General features: G+C 40.3%; 1 protein-coding gene across 2 annotated transcripts in view; it reads left to right on the forward strand.

Moving 5' to 3' along the window:
• Window positions 1–12,060, forward strand: part of fras1 (Fraser extracellular matrix complex subunit 1) — a 310,210-nt gene that overhangs the window by 186,693 nt on the left and 111,457 nt on the right. For both annotated transcript variants that reach the window (XM_083913052.1, XM_083913053.1), the window contains exons 20-23: window positions 2,677–2,832; window positions 5,945–6,091; window positions 8,699–8,845; window positions 11,883–12,023. In XM_083913052.1, coding sequence (XP_083769178.1) covers window positions 2,677–2,832; window positions 5,945–6,091; window positions 8,699–8,845; window positions 11,883–12,023 — 591 coding nt within the window. The remainder of the gene's footprint in view (window positions 1–2,676; window positions 2,833–5,944; window positions 6,092–8,698; window positions 8,846–11,882; window positions 12,024–12,060) is intronic.

A 12,060-nucleotide genomic window follows, 5' to 3' on the forward strand; every position in this document is an offset into this window, starting at 1 on the left:
TGTATGTTTTAGAAATTATTGCTCTATATATTTCTGGAGATGTAGAAAAAAGGAGCCTGATATGGGATAATGTCTGGTATAAATGTGTGCAATGCATTTATATCTCCCACCTTTTTATGTGCTTCAAAAATGGTAACTACGCCATAAAGAGGGACTCTGAGGGCCCAAATCAATAGCATTTTATTTTTATATTCAGTTTTAGTCTGCACAGTCAATAATCCCTGACGCCTGAGCTATCTTATCTCTACCGTGGAGCCATTTGTTTAGTGCCTAGAGCGGATTGCCTGCAGAGTGTTGGCAGGGGGAAAGCTGATACGTGTTTTGTTGTAAAGTGATGTGATATGTAAGGTGTGGATGAGAGATGACAAGAGAGGAAGTTCCTCTTCCACTTTTTCCTTTACACTGTTGATATTGGACAGTGTCAGAAGGAGTGTGTGATTCACCTGGTTCAGATGACACGTTCAGGAGCCTGAGCTCTGCGAGCATTCGTCGGAGGAACAGCTGTTGTGGAGGCAGAAATCCTCACTGTCTGAGTTAAATGTCAGCCATTCAGAAATATAGCTGTCAGACAAATGAAGAGAAAGGTGAAAACAGTTCCCCATTCAGTTAAAACATTTATCAATATCTAATTAATAAATAAATCGTTGACCCTGTTCTCACAGAAAAGCCACTAAAAAAATGTCTAACTTCTAAGTAAAAGATGCCATTTACTGTATTTTTAACATCAAACCAAATGACCATGAGTCATCATTATTGCACAAAGTTAATGTTATTTGAACAGGTTTTGGGGTAGATGCCTGGAAAAAGGTCTGTGGTTTACGCAAGAATCAGAGATTCTTACATTTTGTTCTACTTCGTTAAGTTGGTAAAAACTTAAAAGCTAACAAATTGGCTTAATGAGACTACAGAGGTTGCCGGGAACATTATATATCATCTACTCACCTGTACAACCTCAATGTTTTTCCACTCACACACTTGCAAACTAGTCTAACACTAAGAGGAAAGGGGTTTGTAGAAGAGGTAAGTGCAAAATAATTTGACGAATTGGAAGCCAGTGCCCTATGGCGTTGAAGTCATGCTACGGTGGCGTTGTTATAGCCAAAATTTAGATTTTTTACTTGGTGACGATCATGTTGTTGAACAAAACTATACTGTATACTGTATATCCTAATAAAACCACCAAGAACTCCATTACAATATAAACATCCATGAGTTGGCATTATCAAACGTAGTTTTTTCTCCACTTCATTCACTGTCGCTCCTCTTGCGTCTAAACTTCAATCAGATCCCAAACTGTGTCACAAAGGTCAACCGGACTGAGCTTAGCCAAAATGAAAAGCGAGACCCAAACAAACAGAGCCTAAAATTCAGGTCACTGCAGGGCAAAATGTGAAAATGCACAGGAGAGATGAAACTACAGGAATCAGCATTCAGATTCAGGACCGGAGACTGAAGGTAAACAGGATTCTGCCCTCAGGGCCCCGAGCCCGACTCTGCTGGTGTCAGCATCGTCTGCTAAACACTTCTAAAACTTCTGCATATTTTTTTATAGAAAAGGAAACGATTGAAAAAAGTAGTAGCCTGAAGAAAGTACTGTGTATGAATAAGTATATAACCTAGCCTTGGAAACAGGGAGTTAAATATAACATGCCAGTGTTTGCAGGGCAAAGATGTTAAAAACAACACCTACTCTTTCTAGTTCATGTCAGATAAGTCTTGGAAATGTTGCAGTAGAAGCGTTTCTTTGCTGTGTTTAACATTTGGTTTAAGATTCAGCTGTGCAGTTCTTGCATTAATTGATGACTTCATTCTTTTTTTCATTGTTATTCCTGCTGAATACATTTTAAAATCTCTTTGTGTCTCATTTGCCCTTTAAAGCACATCTAAACTCTAAACTAAACTCTTAACGTCAAAGTCTTCCTCTTATTTTTAAAGGGTAAACCCGTTAAAATAGTAGTTTTGACCATTTTCAGCCAACTAACACCTAGAGAGAAGATCACTTGTTGCATTTTCTTACTAAATCCAGATCTTGTTGTGGCGCAGTTTAAGAAAAAGAAGAAGTGCTTTCATGGACACTCCAACGTAATCAGTGTGTTCATCAGTTCCCATCACCTGGCCTACACACAGCTCTTCACCTGCAGAGCCCCGTTGTTCTGCTGTTCACTGTAGATTGTTATCTCGCCACGGACAGATAACTTTAAAGGTCCCCACCACCACCTCCACCAGCAGTCACAATGCAGACACCATCAGATAAAACACCCCAAAGTGTTCTTCATTGTTCTGCTAATCTTGGCTCCATTCGGCCCACCCTGCTGCGCTTCCTTCTGTGGGTACATACGGGTCTGTGGGTCGGTGCGTGACATGTACAAACAATTATATAAAAGAAAAAAGGAGACGTTAGTTAGAGAGAAGGAGAGAGGCAGAATCATTACGTATTACTTAGCATTTCTAGATGAGACATCATCATTTGTTGCTTTTTTTGGTACATCTTTCAAGAAGGCTCCCTCAGGCTGTAATGCCCTCCAATGTTCACAGATTTGTCTTCTAAATAAATGGATGGCCTTAGAAATACTGGTTTTAAATAGTCTAAGTGCATGTATAAAGATTCATCAGCTCTCTGCCTTGAAGTAATAAATGCGTCCTGTGTGTGTGTGTGTGTGTGTGTCCTTTCTGCAGAGTGCAGCTCAGACTGTCAGCGCTGCACGGCAGACCTCCAGACGGGTGTCGGCAGCGTCTGTCTGTGGTGTAAAGTGGCGAGGACCTGGCTGCTGGGCGATCACTGCGTCTCACACTGTCCCCGGGGACACTACGGCTGGCACGGAGCATGCATCAGTAAGGACTTTTAAGCCCCTGCCTAAATGCACTACATAACAAGGTCCGAGGTCAGGTGGTAGCAAACCTGTGAGAAAAATCCCACCAATGTTTTTTGTTTCATTCAGCAGTCCAATGTCTTTAAAATTGGGGTTCCTTTTGTTGACCTGGTAGGATTTTTTCTTTGAAACAAAACTAAATTCACAGCCAGTTTAAAAAAAACAAAAAACGAATAAGTCTTTACTTCGTCGGAGGAACATTCATAGAAGATTATTCTCTGTATCTCCTCAATCTTTAAACATGTACATACGCTGCCTGGTTCTGTTATAATGCCTAAAAGTACACTAAATCCCCACATTTCCTCCCAGCTCACCGTTGCTGATGCTTCGACACTCGGATGCAAACTGTGTAAAGATGAAAACAATGGACAGATGTTTGGGGATTTGGAGGTATTATTGTTGAAACAGTTACTCTGCACTAGAAGTGGTACTGTAGTACAAAAGGCTTCATGCTGGAAGAAAAGATAACAGAAAAAAGTGTTTCATTGTATCACAAGTTTAGAGATTGTGACGCCATCACCACCCACATTAGGGTTAGGGTTTATTACTTAGGCCAGCAAAACATCTCACTCCTGGTCATCAGTCTCTCACACAGGGGAGGGTGCAGTTTTTACTCCTATTGGTCTTGAGTTGAGCTGCTCTACTGATCCACAGGCTCAGAGGAGAGAGTCAAACTCAAGGTGAAGGGGGTGATTTGTGCAGTTTAACAGAATCATGGCCTTGTGGAGTGCCTGCTGGTCACTTAGACTGACCAGGTTACCATAACAGGCATCATGGTAAAAAAGTTTCAATAAAGATTCAATAAAAGTCTTGTAAAAAAAAGAAATAATTTTATGATCTATATTTAAAGTATTTAATTACTTAAAGCTGCAGTCGGCAGATCGAGCTGACTCAATCAAATTTTGAACGTTAACAACTCTCCCGCTCCTCCGCCTCTACCACCAAGCTCCTCCGCTCTCTCCACGAATGCGCATGCACCAGATTCCTGTGAAGGCGCCCGTGTCTTCTCTCATCAATAAGCAGCATGGAGTACTTGCTACATGGAGGTCGTCTGGCTAACCTACTCATGGATAACAACTCATTTAGCGTATGCCTAGCTTGAGGTGTGTGCCTGTGATATTGTAACATGAGCAAGCGCGGGGGGGGGGGGGGGGGGGGGGATCTGTGGCTTGTGCACGAACTGTGCCTGACAACATCATCTCTGCGCTGAGGGGACAGAATGATACAGGCGCTATGGATGTTTGCAAAACAAACAACAGGTTCTAGGTACACGATCCAGTAAAAACGGTCTAAAATCAAAACCATAATAGCAAGAGCATCAATTCTTTTTGCAGCAAAGAGCGAAGACTTCAGTGAACGCCTGTGATGACATTGTCACGTTACATGATCAATCTTGGTTTTGATTGCAGATTAAACTTTCAAAACGCCTGCCTTATAAAAATGAGTATAAATAAAAACACAGATGGTTGAGTGGAGCTAGGCGGAGTCAAGGCGGAACGAAAGTCATCTGGCGATAGTCAGGTTAACAGACCTTAGCTATGTGGAGTATTTAAAGAAATGACATCACAATAAGCAAAAACACCCACAAATGAACCCTTTCTATTGCAGAGTTCATAAAGTTTATAAAGTACTAACGTTCCCTTCTTACAGACCGCATCGGAATTAGCATCAAGCTTCAGGTTTTCATCAATGACCGTTCCAAGATACTTACACAGTTCTGCAAACTCAATGCCAGTTCCTTTGATGAAGGTCTAATATGGTGGGATGAACCATATCATTGGTCTTTGAGGCATTTAATTAGAGAAAGGCCTCATCACACCATTTGACAAACTCATCCAGCATCGGCTCAGATTCATCTTCATTGGGCAGGATGATGATAACTGTATCGTCAGTGTGTTTCAGGATGAGCCTGTCCCCATGCTGGCTTCTGCAGTCATTGGTGTAAAGAATTTACATCAGTGGAGACAGGACAGTGCAGGGTCTCTCCCTCTCCTCTTGCACAAAGGAGTTCAGTTAAAGTGACTTTCTCTGGGTGTTTCTACAAATAACAAATATCTAAATAAATTAAGTTCAAGTTGACACAGTTTACCACTTTTGCTTAATTTCTTTTATGGCTCAAATTAATGCTGTATTGGATTTTTATGATGAATCACATCAGTATTATCATCATTACCTTACTTACCATTATAATCCTTCATCCCATCTTTCATCGTCATCCTCTTCTTCATCACACTGTGGCTCAGCAGCTGTAGTTGCTGCCTCCACACTGAGCTGAACACACAGATACACACACACAGAAGGAAAAAAGCAAGAGTGATCGCTTATTGATACAAATATTTCCCCCTTGTGGGACTAATAAAGGAATATCTTATCTCATCTTATCTTAAATAATCATGCACGTATGGACAAAGCACATTTTAATTTTAGTTTTGGTGACATCTCACTCCTCCTGCTGTTGATTGAGGCCCTGGTGATGAATTTTGCCACATCAGAGTAAAATTATAATTTTCCATCTTGATGATTATTGTAATGCAAAAGCCAGATATGAGCGGTGGTGGTGGTGGTGATGAGGGGAGCGGGAGAAGCAGAGCAATCTAAGAATGATTAGACCCTTAATGATTAGTGTGATTTATGAATATGTATTTTTAAACTCAAGAATGTGGTTTTAATTTGAATTTTTTATATTTTTTTTCATCAAGGACTTGATATTTCAACAGCTTTTAGCCATCTCACATTTCTGAGTTTCAAGATTTTCACAATGGGCACATAACTACAGTACAGATTTCATGCTGCATGTACTGTAAATGTCATACAGTGTTTTCCTTGTATTGTACTTCCATGTGTCAGTAGTATGTCGGTTCCCAATAATTCTCCATTATTTAACCCGGTACCTCATTAATATATATTTTGATATTGTTATTTGCATCATATTTATGCTAAATTATTCTATGTTATCTCACATTTTTATTTGTTTCTATGTTGTTTCTATGAGCCAAATTGTCCACATGGAATATTTTAAGTTTCGTCATATGTTAATATACTACATTTTATTTTATTCTTTTCTTTTTACTCAGAATGCCATGCATCATGTGATTCCTGCAGTGGGGCAGGGCCTCTCTCCTGTACTTCCTGCCCCGCCGGCAGCGTTCTGTTGCCCTCGGGACTCTGCGCCCCCAAATGTCCCCTTGGTTACTATGACAACGGCCAGAGGAACTGTCAGGGTAAGTAGTTGCCTGGGTCCAGACTTTAGAATCCGCCCACTGGCGATTAGGCAATCAGCTCCACGGGACACGGGACTAACACCATTTTCAAGCTGTGTGTTTACATCACTGGCCAATCACAACCAAGTCAGTTAACCATGCTTCCATTATATAGTCAGACTGAAGATGGAAACATAGTGTAACGAGTTGACAGTTCTGTCTGATTTGGAGGAAGATAACACATCAAGAACCAGAGATGTTACTACACAACATTTAGTCGACCCTCAAAGATTACATCTGAGATCACATGGTGTTGCAGGGTATTCCTAAATTTACCACAAGGAGTGTTTAACTAACGTAATACTATGACCTACATAAACAAACAAGTTATTTTGCACACCTGCCACTGGGTCAGATTCCCCCTGAAATCAGACAAGATGATTTACGGCATGCAGACTCCAGCAGGAAAGAAGCTGCAAGAACAAGAACCAGGACTGTGCGCCAGCACTGTACACTAGGACTGTGCGGTGCAGACTGTAGGACCCTGCTGCCATAAAGTGAGAGGATTTTTGAAGGGAGTCTGGCACCTGGACATCTTTATGACACAAGACCATGACCGCATTTATCCACAGGGCCGCCAAAATCAACACTAAATGAAATTTCCTTGTAGTAATTTAATGACTTTCACAAGGAGGACCAAATAGTAAAAAACACTACACAGTTCTGGTGTTCTGTAGTACCAGCACATCTCTGAAGTCTTGACTCAACTTTGACTTCAACTCGATCTGCATTTTTAGAGTGAAGATAAAAAATATTTGTAGTCCTGTTCATCTACAGTTTGCTAATGTCCTTTTTCCACTTGCTGCATTATCTACTGTGTGTTTGCAGTATTCGTGACTCAAGCACCTGCAGTTGAGGTCAAAATGTCTCTATATTGTTATTTTTCTGTAAGTTGCCTTGAAAACATTTAAAGCATTTATTCGAGATAGCACATACTGCTACCTGGTATTCATAACAGTTTGACTCAACCTTTGCAAGAGCTTTAGTAACTAAAAAGCACTCAGACAGGGACATACCTCTGCCAAGGTTTCTTAATCCTGTGATAGACATTCATAGGATACATGTGCCATAAATGTTCTCATTCAAGTACGTCTGAGTAGTTGATAGTTGATAGTTGAAAATTGTTTGAAATTGAATTATTTGAAAGATTCCTTGACCTGCCCACAAAATAGCAATGTTTGCTTTTAAAATGACCCTTTAAATGTTAAGACTATTTGAAATATCTTGTTAGGCAGCAGGAAAACAAACCAAATCAAATCAACACGGTGTCGAGTTGGTGAATCATTTGCAAACTCAAAAGACATTGTTATTAAAATGTCAGCCATCATGACGACAATAAAACCATGTTTTAGTGTTCAATAGATTATTTAGACCAGTGATTCTCAGCCAGGGGTCAAAGATTGTGAAAAAGCCAAGGTGATTTTGAAAAAACAAGCTTGATGAGTGTATAATTTGATTAAAATAATATCACCTGTAACAGCTGAAAACACAAGTTTAAACCGGTAGCTAAAAGTAATGAACAAATGGTAGCAATATATAGCTAAAAGTTATGTGTTTAAGTTTAATGGTTAGCTGGTAACGGATAAACAGTTGAAATAATTGGCTAAAGTAAAAGATAAACCGTTAAACTAGTAAGCTTAAAGTTAGTGATAAACAGTTAAAATAGTTAGCTTAAAGTAACAGATAAACAGTTGAACTAGTAAGCTTAAAGTTAGTGATAAACAGTTAAAATAGTTAGCTTAAAGTAACAGATAAACAGTTGAAATAGTAAGCTTAAAGTTACTGATAAACAGTTAAACTAGTAAGCTTAAAGTAACTCATAAACAGTTAAACTAGTAAACTTAAAGTAACTGATAAACAGTGAAAATAGTTTGCTCAAAGTAACTGATTAACAGCTGAAATAGTCTAAAGAATTGGATAACAGTTAAAGTGGTTAGCTAAAGAAGAAGAAGAAGAAGAAGAAGAAGAAGAAGAAGAAGAAGAAGAATTCCTTTATTAATCCTGCAAGGGGAAATTCAATTTTTTCACTCTGTTATTATTATTATTATTATTCAGGTTACACACACACACCCGAAATACATACACACATGCGCAAACAGGACCTATATACGTGCAATTAATGGAGAGATGTCAGAGCGAGGGTGCTGCAAATGGATCGGCGCCCCCAACAGTTGGGCAGACGTTTCTGATAAACAGTTGAAATAGTTGGTGAAAAGTAACAGATAAACAATTGAAATAGTTAATTCAAGGTAACTGATAAACAGTAGAAATGGTTAGCTTAAAGTACTGGATAACGGTTAAAATAGCTAGCTAAAGTAACGGATAAACAGTAGTTAGCATTCAGATTCATTCCACATGGTAGTAGTTATGATTGCAAACAAACCTAATTATTGACATACATTGGGTATTGATGAGATCACCTGACGGGCGGAACATTCCTGTTTCCAACACATTCACATTCAGCCGGTACATGGCGACGACATGTTTTTATTACACCCTGTCACTGATCCTTTCCCCTCTGACCCTCTATATAACATGACCTCAATGATGATCTTTTTGTCCCGACAGCATGTGACAGCCAGTGTCTGACGTGCGACATGGCCGGGGTTTGTACTTCCTGCCGCGACCCGGCCAAGGTGCTGCTGTTTGGGGAATGCCAATACGACAGCTGCGCTCATCAGTACTACCTCAACACCACGACCCGAGCTTGCAGAGGTACACTGCTGCTGGCGCCATGACAACCCAACACACACACACACACACACACACACACACACACACACACACACACACACACACACACACACACTGCATTACAGTGAGGTCGAGGGACATTGGATTAATAATGAGGATATGTTGCACGCCCTTTATGATATTCATAAATTACTCTCTATATTGCATGTAGCGCAATGTGCTACATTGAGTTTATGGGGTCCATTGATAAAATCATAAACTGTGGGACCAGCTATGCATATCCTGAACAGTATGATGATGTGTGTGTGTGTGTGTGTGTGTGTGTGTGTGTGTGTGTGTGTGTGTGTGTGTGTGTGTGTGTGTGTGTGTGTGTGTGTGTGTGCGTGCGTGAGTGTGTGTGTGTGTGTGTGTGTGTGTGTGTGTGTGTGTGTGTGTGTGTGTGTGTGTGTGTGTGTGTGTGTGTGTGTGTGTGTGTGTGTGTGTGTGTATGTGTGTTTTAACTATATTAAATCTTCCATCCTGCAGGGAAGTTGATGAATGAGCCTCAGAGGATCTATGTCTGAACTAAACAACTAATCCTGTTTTTTTCATTCTGCATGCGATAACTCTGTTCATATATTCAATTACCCAATAACCCGCCCAGACCACATCCTGTCAGGCCGGATCTCACTTGCTTTTCTTTGCCAACTCAAAAATAAGATGTGTGAAAATATGTTTTCTTGTGCTTATCTCAAGGAATAATGATGAGATGGGATTTAAGTTCAGAATGTCAGCCTGGCTTAACACAGACATCCACTTAATTCACAGAAAGCCATTTCATGTGAAGCTCACTTCCCACAAACGTCGCCTCACAGGCTTCCCTTTATCAGCGATATGGTTCAGTGTAATGAGATTTTTCCAGGTATCAGGGGCCCAAAGGAACTGGCCCCTGAGGTGGAACTACACTTCCCATGTCTAACATGGGATTAGAAACTAAGATAACTGCTAGTGGCTAGATACAGTTTGATTTCCTGCGAGGCTGCTCGCAGTGCCTCCCACCATGGCAGGTGGTTTTCAACATCCATCAGGCGATGTGCCACCCCCCTCCCGGTCAGCCGTAGCCGCTATCTGGATAATCCCCTCTACCCTGAATGAACCCAAAGCGTTAGAAAGCAGCATTCTCTGAAAACCAAAAGGGCTTTGACAAATCTTTTGGAGCTTTCAGTTCACAGCCACAGTAGAAAGTTCCCTGTTACGTCTACCAACAACCTACACATCTGTGATCTTTTTATACAGGGGAAACCCCTCTGGAAGCCTTTTATCACAGTATGGAGTAGCTTTCTACCCTCACACTGTCATGTAAGAAAGTAAAACATAGAGTGTAAAAAGAACAACTGTAAGATGTGTTACTACTTCTCGTGTAAGACAGAATGAAGAGAAATGTATAAAAACTTTAAAATTATTTTTTATACAGAAGCCCTGAGAGGCAAGTGAGAAAAAATGTTTGATATTATCCTGGCAAACACTTTAATTTGAGTCATAGACACAGGAGAGAAAACAATTTAGAGAACACATTTTTAAAATTATTCTTAGGTCTTCCGTATGTTTAGTAACAGGAGAGTGATAGAAACGTATCTCCTCTTATATGTAAGAATACGTAAGAATTAAGATACGTTGTTTCTAGTGGCTTCTTTGGCGGTCAGATGTTATTGCAGGCGAGACTGTGGGACTTCATCTCCCAGAGCTCCTTTGGAAACCGAACAGTGTCGACTGTATGACGTCAGTAGATCGGCAGCTCTCACCTGCAGCGATGAGGCGTGATACCTTCACATGCTCCACACTGATAGGACTTCCGAAGAGAGAAGGGAAACGATGTAAAAAGCATCACTAACTCTGCACCGCATTTGTTTTTAGCGCGGGAAAGTCTCCACAGACACTCAGATGGTATTTCTCAGAAATAAGTGAAGTGCTTTCATTAGTGGGTCACATGATCAATCACCATTGTTTTAACTAACTCTTGAACTTCAGATCTAGATCGAACTCCAGATCTAGCACCATCTGACAGACTACAAATGTAAGGCTTTGATCATTAAAAGAACTAAGGAGATTTTGGGGGTAAAAACAATTTGTTAAAATTGAAATGTTTCAGATCAGCAGAGATCACAAATATGTCAGTCAAACTTGACAAAATTTGAAATCAAAGATGCTAACGGGGGCTCTGGGGATAAAGAGCGAAATATCTCAACAACTGATGGATGGATTGCATTGCATTTTTGCACAATTTTCATGGTTCCCAGACTGTATATATTACGGTATGAAATGACTTTGGTGATCCTCCAGCAGGTTCACAGTTCGTGTTCTTGAATGAAATTTCTTGACTATCGAACAAACTTCGTTGTAGACATTGGGTGTATACATTCAAGCTCCCCACAGAATAAAGGATAAATGGTGGGGATGATATAATCAAATATCGACAACTTCCCCTTTAATGCTCTTAACATGTTAAACCTTTTTATATAACTTAATCAAGACATTTACTGCAGCCACTTTATTCATTTAAATCACCAAAGGATGAAAACCTTCACTTTTATCCATCTTACAATCTGTTTTATTCTCTTTTTAGTGTTAGAATTATATAAGCATATATTCTGAATAATATAATAGCCCCCAGGTCACTCTGTAATTGCTGAGAATGCCGTGCAAAGTCATCTCGTCTTTGTAAAATCTGTGTCCTAATTTACTTTTAATACAAACCTAGAAGCTCACACAAACAGAGTTTTATTTGTCTTAATTGTGTTTAATTCTCTTGTCAATATTAATGTAGCGCAGCACAAACACAACAGATGTGCAGGTGATAAGAGATAAAGGGGAAAAAAACACAAATGGGTTTAGAATAAATCCCCTGCTGAAATGAATGTATTAATCTATTTTTCTCTCCCTCCCTCCCTCCCTCTCTTCTGTTCTGCTCTCACCTTTTGCTCTCGCCTTCAAAATGCCCTCACTTCTCATCCTCACATCCTTGCACACAAACTCCTCCTCCTCCTCCTCCTCATGTGCTGCACCTCCGTCCCGTTTCCAGAGTGCGACTGGAGCTGTAACGCCTGTAAAGGCCCTCTTCGGACAGACTGTCTCCTGTGCATGGAGGGATACGTGTTGCAGGATGGAGTGTGCACCCAGGGCTGCTCCCCTGGCACCTATCAGGATGGAGACAAATGCCTCGGTCAGTCCAACAAAAAGCACTTACGCTGACAATCATC

This window comes from Echiichthys vipera (genome assembly GCF_963691815.1).
Source record: "Echiichthys vipera genome assembly, chromosome: 4".
In the NCBI taxonomy this organism is placed as follows: Eukaryota; Metazoa; Chordata; class Actinopteri; order Perciformes; family Trachinidae; genus Echiichthys; species Echiichthys vipera.